The 19,149-nt window shown below is 43.4% G+C and overlaps 1 protein-coding gene and 1 long non-coding RNA gene across 3 annotated transcripts; both read left to right on the forward strand.

Annotated features, from left to right (window-relative positions):
- The first annotated feature begins 1,160 nt into the window (after positions 1 to 1,160).
- On the forward strand, positions 1,161 to 14,290 carry LOC117361581. 2 transcript variants are annotated; one of them, XM_033947160.1, is made up of 6 exons: positions 1,161 to 1,255; positions 2,457 to 2,610; positions 10,486 to 11,064; positions 11,156 to 11,220; positions 11,352 to 11,420; positions 13,810 to 14,290. In XM_033947160.1, exons 3-6 carry the CDS (start codon positions 10,948 to 10,950, stop codon positions 14,264 to 14,266), a joined length of 708 nt encoding a protein of 235 aa, XP_033803051.1. In that variant the 5' UTR covers positions 1,161 to 1,255; positions 2,457 to 2,610; positions 10,486 to 10,947; the 3' UTR covers positions 14,267 to 14,290. The 2 variants fall into 2 exon arrangements, 1 of the variants encoding a protein (XP_033803051.1); XR_004539705.1 differs by lacking the exons at positions 1,161 to 1,255; positions 2,457 to 2,610 and adding an exon at positions 11,513 to 13,190 and having other exon boundaries at positions 10,496 to 11,220.
- Positions 14,291 to 15,172: 882 nt separating this feature from the next.
- LOC117361654 lies at positions 15,173 to 17,617 on the forward strand. Its single transcript, XR_004539714.1, has 3 exons — positions 15,173 to 15,218; positions 17,373 to 17,473; positions 17,567 to 17,617. It is a non-coding gene; the product is annotated as an uncharacterized LOC117361654 (long non-coding RNA).
- The last annotated feature ends 1,532 nt before the right edge of the window (positions 17,618 to 19,149 follow it).

Raw genomic sequence — 19,149 nt, forward strand, 5'->3', positions numbered from 1 at the left:
CGGGGTGGTCGCTGGGGCCAGGAGAGCTTGGACTCTCTCCTGGCCCGATGTTAATTGCGAGGGGGGGGGGTGATTGCGGCAGGAGAGATGCCTCAACTCCCCTACAGCGATGCCATCACTCCTCTACCGGAACTGCCACGACCCGCGGCAGGAGAGATAGGGCATCTCTCCTGCCGGGGGTCGCGGCAGTTCTGGTAGAGGAGTGATGGCATCGCGGTAGGGGAGATGAGGCATCTCTCCTGCCGCGATGCTTGCGGTGGGTAGGTTGCCGGGCCGCTGAACTGATGGCACCAGCGGCCATCAGCTCAGCGGCCCCTTTTTCGGCACTTAGACCTGGTTTGACTACGTCTAAGTCAAAAAGGTCTAAGTGCCGACTAGGCAACCTGTTAATGTTTTAGTTATACCTGTTGTACGCCTAGGTGTAGGTCGGCCCACCTCCCGCCCACTGCCCGCCCTTTCCCTCCTCTAAACACACCTCCTTTCTCTCTGTGTGTTTAGTGGCAGGGGAAAGGCCTAAGCTGTTTTTAGATACGTCTAAAAACCAGCTTTAGTTATGGGTACTTGGATGATCAGACTTTTTGATCGTCCAAGTAGCCATTTAGGACACTTTTTAGACGTTTGTTGTTTTTTTTTTTATTACCCCCATAAGGTATGCTCTATATTTATTATGTTTTATGGATTTGAGATGATTATTCAGCATTTATGTTTTATGTTCTTTTATAAATATATATTTTTTCCTTTTTGTCTTATAATATATACAATATATTGCCTGACAGTAATGATATTTATAGCTCTTATTTTGAATAGTTTTTGTAGTTTAATACCTCACATCTGTATAGTTTTATATTATCATATGCTTTTAAAGTTTTTGGAAGGTTTATGTCTTAATATGAATTGCACATATTTATTAAGCCTTAATGGATATTTTAACCACTGTATATTTTATTGAGATGGTATATGATATATAAAGTATTTATGTATGTATCACTATTGACGATTAATTTATATGTGACCCATTTGTACTTTTTATTATGAATCAATATATTTATTCTTTGCTGTTTTATTTTGATATATCTATATATCATTTTTTTATATCTCTTTTATATATATATATATATTTTTTTATTTTAATTTTTTTATTTGTATATCCATTTATGTATTTATAGACTCCTGAGGCAGGCCGGTTGGGACGAAACATGTGCATGTCGGGTCGTTGGGGCACTGGATGTACACATGAGATTTTGGATGAATAAAGGTATATATATATCAGATGAGTTGAAGGACACTTTTTTTGGTGCTCACCATTTTGATTGGGACAATTCCACTCCTGTTTGGTGCTTTTGAACTTGTGGTTTTGTTTCCCCTGTTTTATATTGTGTGTCTTCTGTGCCTGTTGTGTCCTCTGTATCTACTGTGTCTGCCTGTGAAGGACATGAATATCTTTACAAGATAATAGATTAGTTATTCCTGAAGTATCGAGAACAAAATGGGAATCAACACGTAACAAAGCGTTTTATTTCCTTAGCTCCTAGCCAGTGGAATCAACTTCCACACAAGATTCGTATAGAATTAAATGTTACAAAAATTCTTGAAAATGTATTTTTCCCAAGAGGCTTTTGGTGTTAACTCTACCCCAGATGATTTAGAGGGCAAATGGGTAAAATACTTTTTTAAAATATTTTTTTTAGTATGTGAGTATGATTTTGGCTTGAATAAGTATGGATTGAGGTATTTTCTTTTTACAATGGAGTTCTTTATTTTATTTCAGTTTATTTGTTACATTCAAATTATTTTAATATGTTATACGCATTTTATGTAATCTGGTGAGAACTTGTGAAAGGTATAACGGAATATCAAATTTTAAGAAACATAAACATAAACGTTTATAAATAGAAAATGGAAATAAGGTGATCCTTTTTAATGGACTAATTTTAATCCTTTTTTTTAAAAAAATAGTAACATAGTAACATAGTAGATGACGGCAGATAAAGACCCGAATGGTCCATCCAGTCTGCCCAACCTGATTCAATTTAAATGTTTTAATTTATTCTTCTTAGCTATTTCTGGGCAAGAATCCAAAGCTTTACCCGGTACTGTGCTTGGGTTCCAAACTGCCGAAATCTCGGTTAAGACTTACTCCAGCCCATCTATACCCTCCCAGCCATTGAAGCCCTCCCCAGCCCATTCTCCATCAAACGTCCATATACAGACTTTATTGATATTTGTTAATAACAATAACAAAAATACAGGAAAATTAAAAAGTATTCCGATACACAAAGTCTAAACAAGGAAAAAATTAATTTCTTACACCTATTCCAGTCCACATTATTGGAGCCAAATACACTTAAGTTATATAAACAAAAAAATCAGGGTATTCCTGGCAGGCAAATTAGGCCTCATTTACATATGTCAGTTATTATCTTCAGCCAAATTAATATCTGAAACTTTCTGCACAGGTTTATCTTTCAAGAAATTCTCCAACTGTAATGGATCTACAGAAACAAATCTGTCGCTTCCATATTGCCATCTTTACTTGGTTCCATACCTGAAATTGTCTCGCTCAGCAAAAGATACCAGAAATTCAGGCATTTTCGTCTTCCCTGCCCCAAGGTACTGCCATTATAAAACTTTTATAGACAGGACATTGGAGTATCAGGCCGGGAAGTTGAATTCCTGGTTACAGCCACGGATTGCTCAAACTTATTCCTATCTTACATTTAGAAAATTTTTAAAAATGTATTTGATAAACTAGAATGATGATTTTAACTGCGAAGTGTTTAATTAGTATTTCTTTACCTCCAAATTTTAAAAATCTTTCTAAATTGTTTTTTTAACTAGAGTTGATCCAGTCTTTAGAAGAATTTGTTGCAGGCTGTTTTTTATATTATGTATTTATTTCATTAGATTATAGGATTTTAAATTATATATTAGCTACTGCAGTATTGATTGTTTACGATGTATTACCACTGTGGAATTGTATATTATTTGCTGAACTGTTCAGTTTTATTCTTGTTGTGAACCACCCAGAACTGTTGGTGGGGCGGTATATAAGAAAATAAATTATTATTATTATATGGTACAAGACACTTATACAGAAATTTTAAGAAGAATTCAGCCCCTACAGCCAAGATCTTGGGCTTAAGCTGTAGGAATTGCCTTCTCCTAAATTGTGTCTGTCTGGACACATCCGGAAAAATATTCAATTGTTGTCCACAGAACAGTGCATAAGAACATAAGAATTGCTGCTGCTGGGACACACCAGTGGTCCATCATGCCCCACAGTCCGCTCCCGCGGTGGCCCTTATATCAAAGACCAGTGCCCTAACTGAGTCTAGCCTTACCTGCGTACGTTCTGGTTCAGCAGGAACTTGTCTAGCTTTGTCTTGAATCCCTGGAGAGTGTTTTCCCCTATAACAGACTCCGGAAGAGAGTTCCAGTTTTCTACCACTCTCTGGGTGAAGAAGAACCTCCTTACGTTTGTACGGAATCTATCCCCTTTTAATTTTAATAATAATAATAATAATAATAATTTTATTTCTTATATACCGCTATACCCTAAGTTTGAAGCGGTTTACAGTGAAAGTCGTATCTAGAGAGAGTACAGTGTTACCAGTAGGATACTGGTGATTACAATAAGGTAATAACAAGAAAGCAGTTACATGATGTTTACAATAAGATACAGGGTACTGGGTGTTTACAATAAGGTACAAGATATTAACAAGAGAACAGTTACAGGATGTTTACAAAGATACAGGATAAAACAAAGTGAGCAGGTACTGGGGTGTTTACAAAAGGTACAAGATATTTACAAGAGAACAGTTACAGGATGTTTACGATAGGATACAGGGTGTTATAGTAAGTTATAGGCTGGTACAGTATGAACAGTTACTAGAGATCAATGCTGTATACAGCTGGATATGTATAAAGTGCGTAAGAGAGGTGTACAGCATTAAGCGTTGGGGGAAGGGAGAAGGAAGGGGGAGGACTTTCGAGGGGGGTTATAACTGGTAGGGGGATAGTTTAGGTGATGTTGAAGAGGCGGGTCTTCAGGGATTTTCTGAAGTCCGCGTATGATGTGGCTTTGAGTATTGGTTTTGCTAGCCATGTGTTCAGTTGGGCAGCCTGGAAAGAAAGCATTCTGTTTAGGTACTTCTTGTAGTGCCCTCTTGTTCTCTCTACCTTGGAGAGGGTGAACAGCCTGTCTATCTGCTAAGGGAACCTTCATTATCTTGAACATTTTGATCATGTCCCCTCTCAGTCTCCTCTTTTCAAGGGAGAAGAGGCCCAGCTTCTCTAATCTCTCACTGTACTGCAACTCCTCCAGCCCCTTAACCATTTTAGTCGCTCTTCTCTGAACCCTTTCGAGTAGTACCGTGTCCTTCTTCATGTACAGTGGCCAGTGCTGGACGCAGTATTCCAGGTGAGGGCGTACCATGGCCCGGTACAGCGGCATGATAATCTTCTCCATCTGTTCGTGATCCCCTTCTTAATCATTCCTAGCATTCTGTTCGCCCTTTTCGCCACCACCACACATTGCGCAGACGGCTTGATCGACTTGTCGACCAGTACTCCCAAGTCTCTTTCCTGGGGGGTCTCTCCAAGTTCCGCCCCGGACATCTTGTATTCGTATATAGGATTTTTGATACAGACATGCATCACTTATCCATGTTGAACCTCATTTGCCATGTCGGTGCCCATTTCTCGAGTGTGGTTATGTCGCGTTGCAGATCTTCACAATCCCCCTGCGTCTTTACTACTCTGAATAACTTCATATCGTCCGCAAATCTGACCACCTCACTCATCGTACCCATTTCCAGATCATTTATGAATATGTTGAAGAGCACGGGTCCAAGCACCGAGCCCTGTGGCACCCCACTGGTGACATTCTTCCAGTCTGAGTATTGTCCATTTACCTCCACTCTGTTTCCTATCCACTAGCCAGTTTTTAATCCACGTGAGTATTTTACCCTCTATTCCATGGCTCTCAATTTTCTAAAGTAGTCGTTCATGCGGAACCTTGTCAAACGCCTTCTGAAAATCCAGATATACAATGTCAACGGGTCACCTTTGTCTATCTGTCTGTTTATTCCCTCGAAGAAGTGCAGCAAGTTCGTCAAGCAAGATTGTCCTTTACTGAAGCCGTGCTAACTGGTCTTCGTCAGATTGTGTCCGTCAAGGTGAATAAATGATGTGGTCTTTTATCAGCGCCTCTACCATCTTTCCCGGTACTGAAGTCAGACTCACTGGTCTATAGTTTCCCGGATCTCCCCTCGAACCTTTTTTTGAAGATCGACTTAACATTCGCCCCTTCCAGTCTTCCAGAATCTTTCCCGATTTGATCAACAGATTGGCTATTAGTTGAAGCAGTTCAGCTATAGTCCCTTAATGACCCTTGGATGGTTGCCATCCGGTCCCGGGGATTTGTCGCTCTGAAGCCTCTCTATCTTGGAGAGGGTGAACAACTTGTATTATCTACTAAGTCTATTCCCTTCATTATCTTGAATGTTTTGATCATGTCCCCTCTCAGTCTCCTCTTTTCAAGGGAGAAGAGGCCCAGTTTCTCTAATCTCTCACTATATGGCAACTCCTCCATCCCCTTAACCATTTTAGTCATTCTTCTCTGGACCCTTTCAAGTAGTACTGTGTCCTTCATGTACGGCGACCAGTGCTGGACGCAGTATTCCAGGTGGGGGTGTACCATGACTCAGTACAGCGGCATGATAACCTTCTCTGATCTGTTTGTGATCCCCTTCTTAATCATTCCTAGCATTCTGTTCGCCCTTTTCTCCACCGCCATGCTTATTCACAAAGTACAATTTAAGGATATGTTGTTTTTCCATCTCTGATTTAAAAGTTACCTATAAAGTAGCACTTTTAGTTTTCAGATCTTTAGAAGATTCCAAAAACTGGGAGATATTCAAGCTGTTTGGTGAAACTAATCTATCAATTTCCCCTTCTTCCTTATTTCTTTGGAACTCTTAGGAATATAATATAAGTTATCTGGTGCAAAAGAATCCACCTGGGGACATTGTAAAACATCACAAAAATACCCCTCTTGTATAATCTTCAATGATCTTGGAAAAAAGAGACAGTGATAAGTGTTCTACTATTACACTTATCTCAATCTTGTGCTTAAAGAAATTAGTTACTTTAGTAAAGAGGAGAGGCCTCAAATCCCTGTGCGTTGTCAGTGATTAACTCAACAACCGCACTGGACAGGGAAAGAACCTCATCAAGGTTTCAAGGTTTATTAAATATTTGATGAATCGCTAAATCTGATTACAAAGCGATGTACATAATTATAAAATTGGATAGAATTAAACATTAATACAAAGTAAATAAATAAACATTAACATTAAGACAGGACAGACATTAGTTGGACGGGAAGGAGGGTAAAAAGTTACATCTGTTGTATCAAGAAAACATATATGGAAAAAACAAGAGGAAACTAGGGATTTATAAAAGAGAAAATCATAAAATCAAGAAAGTTTAAATGTTAAAAGCATCTTTAAAAAGGTATGTTTTCAGGGATTTTTTAAAAGAAAGGATATCGGCACTCTTCCCCCCTCCTACCTAATGGTACCACAAAAATGTTGAAAATTCTGATATGATTGATATAAATAACTTAGCTCTATTAGGCAGGGAGTTCTTGAACATAAGAATTGCCGCTGCTGGGTCAGACCAGTGGTCCATCGTGTCCAGCAGTCCGCTCACGCTGCAGCCCTCTGATCAAAGACCAGCACCCTGAGACTAGCCCTACCTGCGCACGTTCTGGTTCAGCAGGAACTTGTCTAACTTTATCTTGAATCCCTGGAGGGAAAACACCCTTTCCCCTATGACTCCGGAAGAGCGTTCCAGTTTTCTACCACTCTCTGGGTGAAGAAGAATTTCCTTACATTTGTACGGAATCTATCCCCTTTCAACTTTAGAGAGTGCCCTCTCGTTCTCCCCACCTTGGAGAAGGTGAACAACCTGTCCTTATCTACTAAGTCTATACCCTTCAGTACCTTGAATATTTCGATCATGTCCTCTCTCAATCTCCTCAGCTCGAGGGAGAAGAGGCCCAGTTTCTCGCCGGAATGGACCAGGCAAAGACAGCAAGAAGAATTGTGAATTGACAAGAACTCCCTGAGAAAACTATGAAAACTATGAAATCAGGAATGGATATTCACAGAGGTATCGCCTTATAAAAGCATAAAAACTATGCTGCGGCCTGTGACATTCCAGTACTGCTGCTGGGTGACAGGTCAAAAGCGCGCAAGACAATCGCGTGCGGACAAAAACACGCAGACAACTCAGCGCAATGACAATCGCGCTCACAAACTATTGCGCTAAAGACAATTGCACGCAACTATATCTCTGTGCAAGACAATTGAGCGCAGCGATAACTGAGCGTGAGACAATTTAGCACAAGATAACTGAGCGCAATGACAATTTAGCGCGCCCCTAGATGCCGCTTGGCGAACAAAGGACACACGCACATAGAGCACGTTAACACGTGATCACGTCAACGCGTGTTCAGTATGATTCCCTTGACTCTTTGCGTTTTCAATATGTCACATGAATGCATTTTCGTTACTATGGTTACATTTCCCCTGATATATGTCCTCCGAACAGCGTTTCAATATAAGTCACATGAATGCATTTTCGTTACTATGGTTACGTTTCCTCATTATATATGCCCTCTGAACAGCCCGCCTTCCTTTCGTTGCCTGACCGTGTCCGTTATAGGTAAAGATCTAGTTTTGCTAGTACTTGATCTATAACGAATATTTGTCTTGCGCGGATTTTTCTCGCCTCTGGTGAGAGCGAACGTACTTCCACATTTCTTCATTTACAGGTATGTTTATATTTCCGGATCGCACACGCACGCAGGCCATGTTTGTTAATGTCGCTCCTTTTGCAAGCGATACCAGATGCGTGCTACACAATCACAAGAAAAGCGAGGGTATAATCATAAAACTCAGCGCAATTCACTATGAACTGTTTATATTGGGTATGCTAGAGAAATGGGCGGAAACGTGGCAGATGAAGTTCAATATAGAAAAATGCAAAGTGATGCATCTAGGCACAAAAAACAAGGAACAAGGAACATGAATATAAAATGTTAGGTGTAACACTGAGCAAGAGCGAACAAGAAAGAGACCTGGGAGTGCTGATAGACTGGACTCTGAAGCCGTCGGCACAATGCGCGGCAGCTGCAAAGAAAGTGAACAGGACGTTGGGCATGATTAAGAAGGGAATCACAAGTAGATCGGCTAACGTCATAATGCCGCTTTACAGAGCAATGAAGGCCTAGGTGGTCCCAGATGAGACCTTGTTTACCTAAATCCCTCAATGTGATTAGCAAGGAGGTGTGCATCCAACTTGCTCTTGAATCCTATAGTGGAGGTCTCCATCACAACCTCCTCCGGGAGAGCGTTCCAAGCATCCACCACCTAGTTGAGCCTCCGCGTGTGCGGGTCACCGGACTAGATGGACCAAGGGTCTGATTCGGTGAAGGCATTTCTTATGTTCTTATGTTGATATTTATATTTCCGGTTCGCACGCGGACCATGTTTGTTAATGTCGCTCCCTTTGCAAGCGATACCAGATGCGTGCTACACAATTGCAAGAAAAGTGAGGGTATAATCATAAAACTCAGCGCAATTCACTATGAACTGTTTATATTGGGTATGTTGATATTTATATTTCCGGTTCGCACGCGGACCGTGTTTGTTTGTCGCTCCCTTTGCAAGCGATACCAGATGCGTGCTACACAATCGCAAGAAAAGCAAGGGTATAATCATAAAACTCAGCGCAATTCACTATGAACTGTTTATATTGGGTATGTTGATATTTATATTTCCGGTTCGCACGCGGACCGTGTTTGTTTGTCGCTCCCTTTGCAAGCGATACCAGATGCGTGCTACACAATCGCAAGAAAAGCGAGGGTATAATCATAAAACTCAGCGCAATTCACTATGAACTGTTTATATTGGGTATGTTGATATTTATATGGGTATGTTTATATATCATGGAACGATCAGCGCGCATGCGCGCATCAATAGTCATTCTTGCACCAAGTTCCAAGTTTCCAAGTTTATTGGTTTTTAATATCCCGACCATCAAACAATTGTCTTGCCGGTTTACAATAAAATTATAAAAAAAGCATTAAATGTAGCAGTATGTGCAAAAAGATGTCTTAAGTTAAACATAAATGACAAAGACTTGACGAACTGGAGTGTGAGGGCAGTAAATGTGGAAGGGGAAAAAGTTACATTGTATAGATGAAAAGGAGAGAGTGGGGGGGAGGATTGAACAAAAGGGAAGGGAACATTAAGATAATGGAAGTTTGCTGGCCGAAGGAAGAGAGAGAAGATGCTTTTAGGTTTGATTAAAAGCATCTCGAAATAAGAAAGTCTTTAGATTGATCTTGAATTTGACTAGTTGTTGTTCGTCGCGGAGGTGTTGTGGAAGTGAGTTCCATAAGGTAGGGGCTGTTATAGTGAAGTTTGTTTTGCGAGTATAATAAAAATCTTTAAGAGATGGAATATAGAGAAGTTTTTGGTCAGATGATCTTAATGTACGAGTGGAACTTTGAGGAATAAGAAGTTTATCGAGGAATGTAGGTTGATGTAAGAGTTTGATTTTGAAAGTGAGTAGAATAATTTTGTAAGTGATACGATAAGAAATTGGAAGCCAGTGGGCTTCCTTTAAGAGAGGAGTGACATGATCGTATTTGGTTCTTGTGCTTAGTTTTCCCGCATGGTAAAAGAGCGAGAAGGCTGAGTTATGATATTAAGATTATATATCAGATGATGTTTGATATTAATTGGATGTATAATTGAATGCAGTTGTACAATTGAAAAGTAATAAAGATGTAAAGAAACATATTGGCATGAGGTAAAAACTCTTATGCCAGCAAGACTAGTATCTGAATATGTTTAATTTGAGTGTTGCATTAACTAATGATACAATATTATTTGGTAAGTCCATGAGAAAAAAAAAAGTCAAATATCAGCACTGGAGTCCCCATTCAACATAAAAGTAATAATTTGAAAGATCATAGTAGACTCAAGTATATAGTTTCGGGTTGAATTCATTATGTCACATTTACAAAATGGAAAGAATAGTAACAATAAAAAAGGGAAGTTGTAATAATTTTAATAAAATTTGGGAGCCATTAATATCTTACTGTAATGAATAGACACTATTTTCTATTGAAAGATACACCGTCTTATAGTTGGGAGGGGGTCTTTATTATACTATTATCATTCATATTGGGAAAAGTAAGAGCAGGGAACTGGGGTGGGAAGGGAGTTACTTATATCTGTTATGTGATAATATAGACATATTGACATGTGATGTATTTCATTTTAATGTTTTGATTCTTGTACACCAGATGTGTCATTGAAAATGAATAAAGATAAAAAAAAGAAAAAATAAGAGTGTGCTCATGGTTTATAGTTTTATAAAGGCATTGGGTACCATTTTCTTTTGCAGGTATCGTACATAAGAGGATATTCACATCTACAGGTATATGCATAGCCTCATTATTTGGTTTTGCTAAATCAGAACAATAGAATAGGATCAGTAGTCTGATGGTGGGGCTTATTGGTGTAAACTTTTTGCCTTGGGTGTGTAGTGAGGGTGATTGTATACCATTGTAGTGGGTCCTTTTTTTGGGCCTCTCTGCCTTCCTTCTGCTGTGCTTAGGTATAATGACGTTCTTAATCCATGATGGTTGTCAAGCCAGATTTCCACTATTAGAGGTATGATTGCAAAGGTAAGTACAGACATAGTGGGTCCTGTTTGTTATATCTATGTGCTATCATTATAAATTCTAGTCTTGCAGTGATGTGCTGAGGGATATGAATTTGCTGAAACCCCAGTGTTGTCAAGAAGTTCAATCTTGAAGGTATAATATGCAAGGTAAGTACAGAGATATAGGGATTTGTATTTCATATGTATGTAATAACTTCATATAATCTACTATTGAAGCTGACTACAATCAACAGACTACAATCAACAGACGACAGACATCTTCAGTCATTATACCTGCCAGGGATCGCACCCTCGCAGGTATAATGTGTGGTGCCATAGCGCTGAACTCTACATATAGGGATTTGTATGTCATATGTATGTAATAACTTCATATAATCTACTATTGAAGGTGACTACAATCAACAGACGACAGACATCTTCAGTCTTTTCTTGCCAGGGATCGCACCCTCGCAGGTATAATGTGTTGTGCCATAGCGCTGAACTCTACATATGTATGGCCTAACCTCGCCTATTTTACCTTTTTTTGTGTGCTGGAGGTTGGTGGGGGGCGAATATAATGTTTACATGTATGTTAACTCTTGCAGGTACTGGTTCAAGGTCGAAGGTCGACTACAGTTCCTGAGGGTTTCATTGATATACTTCCAGGTTTACAGGTATGATGCTCTTTTGAGTAGTGCACTCATGATATAGGGAATTGTATATCAATTGCAAGTCAAAATAGGATAATGTTATTGTATGGTTTCAGGAGTGATTTGCCATAGACATGGAAGTAATAACTTCACAGCATGGGAAAGAGCACTGGGTTCATGAGGGCTATCGTTATCGTCGTGACCGAGTGATGGCAGACGGTTCCACGTCCTGGAGGTGTGTGCGCCATGACTGTGTCGGAAGAAGAAAGAGGCACGTCGATGGATCTTCTGAGGAGATAACGGCGCATGTGCGTGCACCCAACAACGCCAGAATTGAAGCTGAACGAATGATGGGAGAGATACGCGAAAGAGCTGTGGCCACGTTTGAAAAGCCACGACAGATCATTCATGGGACAACAGCGGTTTCAAGTTTAGAAGCAGCTACATTATTGCCTGCATACATCTCCATGCAGAGAACAATTAATAGAAAGAGAAATGTAGGCCATCTAGCAATGGGTAATCCCTGGTCGATGAGAGATACAAATTCCAGAGCAGCTCCAAAGAAGCACATGTGGTGAACAATTACTGTTGTGGGATTCCGGTGAAAATGATGAAAGACGCATTTTCATTTTTACAACACCATCAAATCTTGAGGTGTTGGAGCAACATGGACATTGGTTCATGGATGGGACATTCAAAGTTGCCCCCCCTTTGTTTGTACAAGTGTTTACCATCCATGCATTTGTAGACAATCATGCACTTCCCATGGTGTACGTGTTGTTGAACAGTAAAAGGAAGGAGGACTATGAACGTGTGTTAAGGAAACTGGTAGAAACCAGAAACACGTTGGCACCATTGACTATTTTGATGGACTTTGAGAGAGCAGGTCTGCAAGCTTCCCGCACAGTATTTCCTAATGCTGCAGTTTCTGGCTGTCTGTTCCATATGGGTCAATCATTGTGGCGCAGAATTCAACATGAGGGATTGACTGCCAACTATAGAGATGAGGAGAGAGTAAGATCGTTCACCAAAATGCTGTTAGCATTAAGTTTTGTTCCTGTTGACGATGTTGCTGAGTGTTTTGAGACCTTGGAGGAGAGTCGACCAGATGAATTGACTATTGGGAAGACAATAGATTGCAGCCAAATAGGAGACATGTCCCACCTTTTCCTATTCCTCTGTGGAATATGTGTTCCCATGTGGAAGATGGACTGCCTCAGACCAATAATTCAGTGGAAGGTTGGCACCATGCTTTTCAATCTTCTGTTTCATGCCATCATCCAACCATCTTCAAACTCCTTGAGCATATACAGCGTGAGCAAGATCACACAGAACAGCTGCTTGCTCAATTCCAGGCTGGTAACCACGCAGCACCCAGCAGTAAGAGCACGTATGTGAGAGTGACTCAAAGACTAACAACGCTGCTGCCAACATACGGACAAAGACCTCTCTTTCAATATCTCAGTGGTATAGCACATAATCTGGAACTTTAGAGTTTGTTATTGAAGTTCAGGTTTCCCTGTTGCTATGCTACAATTGTGTTCACTCAGTGACATGAACTTTGCTTTGATATGTCCATACGGTCTTCCCAAACACATATTCTGCAGGAACAGATGAGACACTTTAAATTGTCTATGTCCCCCTCTCCTTTTGGTGGGCCAGACAGCCAGAGGCTTGCTAACTGTTGCGCTCAAGATCTCTCCCCCAGGAGTTTCCCTGAAGCCCTCCTCTGGCCCCTCCTAGTATCCACTGCTCTGACATGTGCCAAGCGTGAAGGTTTTTATGCTGACCAAGGTAACCCACTCTAACATACTGTACTCACTTTGACCTTTTCAAGGTTTTGTGGGTGGTGTTCAAAGGCTTTTCCTTCACGTAGGGCTGGTCAGATGGTGTCTTGGATGGAGCGGCTTCAGGGATAGCCATTGTTAAGGAAAATTGGAGACACTTGAAAATGTCCATTTCCTCCCTTGTTTTTGGTAGCCCAGAAAGTACACAAGCAGGAATGTCAGTCAGGTGCTGTCTCAGAAAGCATGAGATGTAGAATAAGACATGGCTTTAGAATTCAGCATGTTGTACATAATAGAGGTGCAAACCGGATGGTGGCAGTCATGTGTTGGCCTTTGCAGGACCTAGTATGGGTTAGCAAGGGTGCAAACCTGATATTGGCAGTCATGTGTTGGCCTTTGCAGGACCCAGGATGGGTTGACAAGGGTGCAAACGTGATGGTGGCAGTCAGCTGTTGACCTTTTTAGAACCCAGAAGCAGAGTCCCCCAAGCAGGAATGTCAGTTTGTCTCATAGATGCTGCCACTGTACACTTTATCTGCCAAGACCAAATTCTTGCCCATTGAGATGCTGACTATTTAATTATCTTTTCAATGTCCAACTGCTTTTAATGCTCTTTTTCATTGCAGATATATTGGCATCCCCCTCCTCCTCCCCGCCTATGACAACATCCCCCCCACCCATTGTCCCACCTGTTGTGCCCCCCTCCTCCGCCCCACCCGAGATTGTGGGACTAACCCCGCACCACCAACCACCCCTGTTGCAGCGATCACTATTGTGGCTCATGCTGCCACCAACATAGATCCTTTGCCCACTTCAGTAACAGCGGAGGACATTCATACGGCGGTGGCAACCATCTTAGCGGGGGTGCAGCACATGCAAGACTTTGCAGAGGAGTCCGTCAGAACCATCTGTGACGTGACAGGGGCACTACAGATCTTGCTTGCAGCACTTTGTGGTGCCCCTCCCACCCCGCCCACCCGGGAATGGCTCCCGCTGTTACCGAGGGAGCTGCACCCTCTTGTCACCACTCCTCCCACACCTTCTTCCTCCCCCTGCCTCACTCCCTCCCCCTCCTGCCCTTAGCCCTCCTTGCAAAAAAAAAAAAAAGTAAAAAAAACACTTCCCACCCCTTCTTCCTCCCCGTCTCACTGCTTCCCCCTCCTGCCCTTAGCCCTCCTTGCAAAAAACAAAAAACAAAAAAGTAAAATAAACACTTCCCACCCCTTCTTCCTCCCCCTGCCTCACTCCCTCCCCCTCCTGCCTTTAGCCTTACTTGCAAAAAAAAGAAAAAAAAGTAAAAAAAACACTTCCCACCCCTTCTTCCTCCCCTCTTCATCCATCCCCTTCCACACTCCCACCTCCTCCACATCCGTTCCCCACTTACCCATCCCACTCCACCTACAGTCTCCAGCATCATGACTCGCCTGTCTCCTACCGTCTCGTGTGATCCTCAATCCTCCTGTGAGTGGCTCTTTCCCTCTCCCTCTCTCTCCCCCTCACCCTCTCTCTCCCTGACAACAGTGTTTTGTTTGCCCTCCAGCCTCCTGTGTTGCTGCAGCTGTGACTACAACTTCACAATTCAGGTCTCCAGCATCATGACTCGCCTGCCTCCTACCATCTCGTGGGATCGTCAATCCTCCTGTGAGTGGCTCTCTCACTCTCCCTCTCTTTCTCTCCCTCTCTCTCTCTCCCTCACCCTCTATCTCCCTGACAACAGTGTTTTGTTTGCCCTCCAGCCTCTTGTGTTGCTGCAGCTGTGACTACAACTTCACAATTCAGGTCTCCAGCATCATGACCCGCCTGCCTCCTACCGTCTCGTGAGATCTTCAATCCTCCTGTGAGTGGCCCTCTCCCTCTCTTCCTCTCCCTCCCTCTCTCTCTCTCTCCCCCTCACCCTCTCTCTCCCTGACAACAGTGTTTTGTTTGCCCTCCAGCCTCCTGTGTTGCTGCAGCTGTGACTACAACTTCACAATTCAGGTCTCCAGCATCATGACTCGCCTGCCTCCTACCGTCTCGTGGGATCTTCAATCCTCCTGTGAGTGACTCTCTCCCTCTCCCTCTCTCTCTCTCCCTCACCATCTCTCTCCCTGACAACAGTGTTTTGTTTGCCCTCTAGCCTCTTGTGTTGCTGCAGCTGTGACTACAACTTCACAATTCAGGTTTCCAGCATCATGACTCGCCTGCCTCCTACCGTCTCATGGGATCTTCAATCCTCCTGTGAGTGGCTCCCTCCCTCTCTCCCCCTCCCCCTCTCTCTCCCTGACAACAGTGTTTTGTTTGCCCTCCAGCCTCCTGTGTTGCTTCAGCTGTGACTACAACTTCACAATTCAGGTCTCCAGCATCATGACTCGCCTGCCTCCTACCGTCTCATGGGATCTTTAATCCTCCTGTGAGTGACTCTCTCACTCTCCCTCTCTCTCTCTCTCTCCCTCACCCTCTCTCTTCCTGACAACAGTGTTTTGCTTGCCCTCCAGCCTCTTGTGTTGCTGCAGCTGTGACTACAACTTCACAATTCAGGTCTCCAGCATCATGACTCGCCTGCCTCCTACCGTCTCGTGGGATCTTCAATCCTCCTGTGAGTGGCTCTCTCTCCCTCCCTCTCTCTCCCTCCCTCCCTCTCTCTCCCTCCCTCATCCTCTCTCTCCCTGACAACAGTGTTTTGTTTGCCCTCTAGCCTCTTGTGTTGCTGCAGCTGTGACTACAACTTCACAATTCAGGTTTCCAGCATCATGACTCGCCTGCCTCCTACCGTCTCATGGGATCTTCAATCCTCCTGTGAGTGGCTCCCTCCCTCTCTCCCCCTCCCCCTCTCTCTCCCTGACAACAGTGTTTTGTTTGCCCTCCAGCCTCCTGTGTTGCTTCAGCTGTGACTACAACTTCACAATTCAGGTCTCCAGCATCATGACTCGCCTGCCTCCTACCGTCTCATGGGATCTTTAATCCTCCTGTGAGTGACTCTCTCACTCTCCCTCTCTCTCTCTCTCTCCCTCACCCTCTCTCTTCCTGACAACAGTGTTTTGCTTGCCCTCCAGCCTCCTGTGTTGCTTCAGCTGTGACTACAACTTCACAATTCAGGTCTCCAGCATCATGACTCGCCTGCCTCCTACCGTCTCGTGGGATCTTCAATCCTCCTGTGAGTGGCTCTCTCTCCCTCCCTCTCTCTCCCTCCCTCCCTCTCTCTCCCTCCCTCATCCTCTCTCTCCCTGACAACAGTGTTTTGTTTGCCCTCCAGCCTCCTGTGTTGCTGCAGCTGTGACTACAACTTCACAATTCAGGTCTCCAGCATCATGACTCGCCTGCCTCCTACCGTCTCGTGGGATCTTCAATCCTCCTGTGAGTGGCTCTCTCTCCCTCCCTCTCTCTCCCTCCCTCCCTCTCTCTCCCTCCCTCATCCTCTCTCTCCCTGACAACAGTGTTTTGTTTGCCCTCCAGCCTTTTGTGTTGCTACAGCTGTGACTACAACTTCACAATTCAGGTCTCCAGCATCATGACTCGCCTGCCTCCTACCGTCTCGTGGGATCTTCAATCCTCCTGTGAGTGGCCCTCACCCTCTCCCTCTCTCTCCCCCTCACCCTCTCTCTCCCTGACAACAGTGTTTTGTTTGCCCTCCAGCCTCCTGTGTTGCTGCAGCTGTGACTACAACTTCACAATTCAGGTCTCCAGCATCATGACTCGCCTGCCTCCTACCGTCTCATGGGATCTTCAATCATCCTGTGAGTGGCTCTCTCCCTCTCTCTCTCTCCCTCACCCTCTCTCTCCCTGACAACAGTATTTTGTTTGCTCTCCAGCCTCCTGTGTTGCTGCAGCTGTGACTACAACTTCACAATTCATGTCTCCAGCATCATGATTTGCCTGCCTCCTACCGTCTCGTGGGATCTTCAATCCTCCTGTGAGTGGCTCTCTCGCTCTCCCTCTCTCTCCCTCCCTCTTCCTCTCTCTCTCTCCCTCATCCTCTCTCTCCCTGACAACAGTGTTTTGTTTGCCCTCCAGCCTCTTGTGTTGCTGCAGCTGTGACTACAACTTCACAATTCAGGTCTCCAGTATCATGACTCGCCTGCCTCCTACCGTCTCGTGGGATCTTCAATCCTCCTGTGAGTGGCTCTCTCCCTCTCTCTTCCTCCCTCTCTCTCTTCTCTCTATCTCCCTCCCCCTCTCTCTCCCTGACAACAGTGTTTTGTTTGCCCTCCAGCCTCTTGTGTTGCTGCAGCTGTGATTACAACTTCACAATTCAGGTCTCCAGCATCATGACTCGCCTGCCTCCTATCGTCTCGTGGGATCTTCAATCCTCCTGTGAGTGGCTCTCTCCCTCTCCCTCCGTCTCTCTCTCTCTCTCTCTTCCTCACCCTCTCTCTCCCTGACAACAGTGTTTTGTTTGCCCTCCAGCCTCCTGTGTTGCTGCAGCTGTGACTACAACTTCACAATTCAAGTCTCCAGCATCATGACTCGCCTGCCTCCTACCGTCTTGTGGGATCTTCAATCCTCCTGTGAGTGGCTCTCTCCCTCTCTCTCTCACCCTCCCTGATAACAGTTTTGTTTGCCCTTCAGCCTCCTGTGTTGCTGCAGTTGTGACTACAACTTCACAATTCAGGTCTCCAGCATCATAATAATAATAATAACTTTATTCTTGTATACCGCCATACCCATGGAGTTCTAGGCAGTTCACATCAATTAAACAAAGTTTAATAAGAAATTACAATAAACTAGAATTACAAGTAATGTAGATATTCAGGTGAGCATGAGGAGGGGAGTTTTCACAACAGATAAACAAAATTTAACAAGAACTTACAAATGATCATAATTACAAGCAATCAGGTGGTTAAGGTGAGCATGAGAGGGGGGGATTGTACAGTCATTGGAGGTAGTGAGATGGGGGGAATAAAAAAAGGGGGGGACGGGAGAGTTGGGTCGTTTGAGGGAGGGGTGAAAGAAGTGGAAGAGAGGGGATTAGGGATTTTGAGCGTAGAATAAATGATTTTTGAGTATTTTTCGGAAATCCAGGTAGGAGTGGGCCTTGAGCAGAATTTGGGCTAGCCAAGGGTTCTGTTTGGCTGCCTGTAAGGCGAAGGTTTTGTCGAAGAACCTTTTGAGGTGACATAGTTTTAGGGAGGGGAAGGCGAAAAGATTGATTCTGCGGGAGTTCTTTTTGTTGCAATTCGGGTTGAAATGTGGGGTGAGGTAGCTCGGAGATAGACCAAAAACAGAAGAAGCAGAAGCAAGCGAACTTGAATAGGATTCTAGATTCAAGGGGTAGCCAATGTAGTTTGTGGTAAAAAGGGGTGATGTGTTCCCATTTGTTTAAGCCAAATATAAGGCGAACGGCGGTGTTCTGGATCAGTTTCAGTCTCCTGATGGTTTTCTTCGTGGAGGCCAGCCTCATGACTCGCCTGCCTCCCACCGTCTCAGCTCCCATGTCTGGACTTGGCTTGCCAGCTCTCCTTTGATGAGCAGAAAAATGTGACATCATATCTATGATACTTTAAAAAAGACATTTTAATATACAGTTTATTAAAAATAAGGCACAACTGCGTACAGGATAAATGCAAAACCTTATCAAACATAAGTGTTAATTTACATGGCTGTGTGAACTAGGTAGAATTTGTAAAGCTACAAGATTGACAGCTTATCTTGTTTAGAAATCTTTTTAATAATAATAATAACTTTATTTTTGTATACCGCCATACCCAGTGAGTTCTAGGCGGTTCACATTAATTTAAACATAGTTACATACAGTTAAGTATTAATTGAACAGAGTTGCAGGCAATGAAGTAGATGAAGTTGGGGAGCAGGATAGAGTGGATCAAGGGGGGTGGGGGTGGGGTGTAATAAAGGGGGAGGGAGGAGGTTTAGGTTCTTTGAGGAGGGGGCAGTTAAGTGTCCTGGCCTTGGAAGAGGTGTGTTTTGAGTAATTTTCTAAAACTGAGGTAGGTGGGAGCCTCGAGGATTAATTGGGATATCCATGGGTTTAG

The sequence above is a fragment of the Geotrypetes seraphini genome, chromosome 1 (assembly GCF_902459505.1).
Source record: "Geotrypetes seraphini chromosome 1, aGeoSer1.1, whole genome shotgun sequence".
In the NCBI taxonomy this organism is placed as follows: domain Eukaryota; kingdom Metazoa; phylum Chordata; class Amphibia; order Gymnophiona; family Dermophiidae; genus Geotrypetes; species Geotrypetes seraphini.

Coding starts and splice junctions, on each gene's coding strand:
- LOC117361581 (XM_033947160.1), top strand. CDS start 10,948: ATGTATGTAATAACTTCATATAATCTACTATTGAAGCTGACTACAATC. Junction 11,065..11,155: donor CAGGGATCGCACCCTCGCAG/GTATAATGTGTG, acceptor CTACTATTGAAG/GTGACTACAATCAACAGACG. Junction 11,221..11,351: donor CAGGGATCGCACCCTCGCAG/GTATAATGTGTT, acceptor TAACTCTTGCAG/GTACTGGTTCAAGGTCGAAG.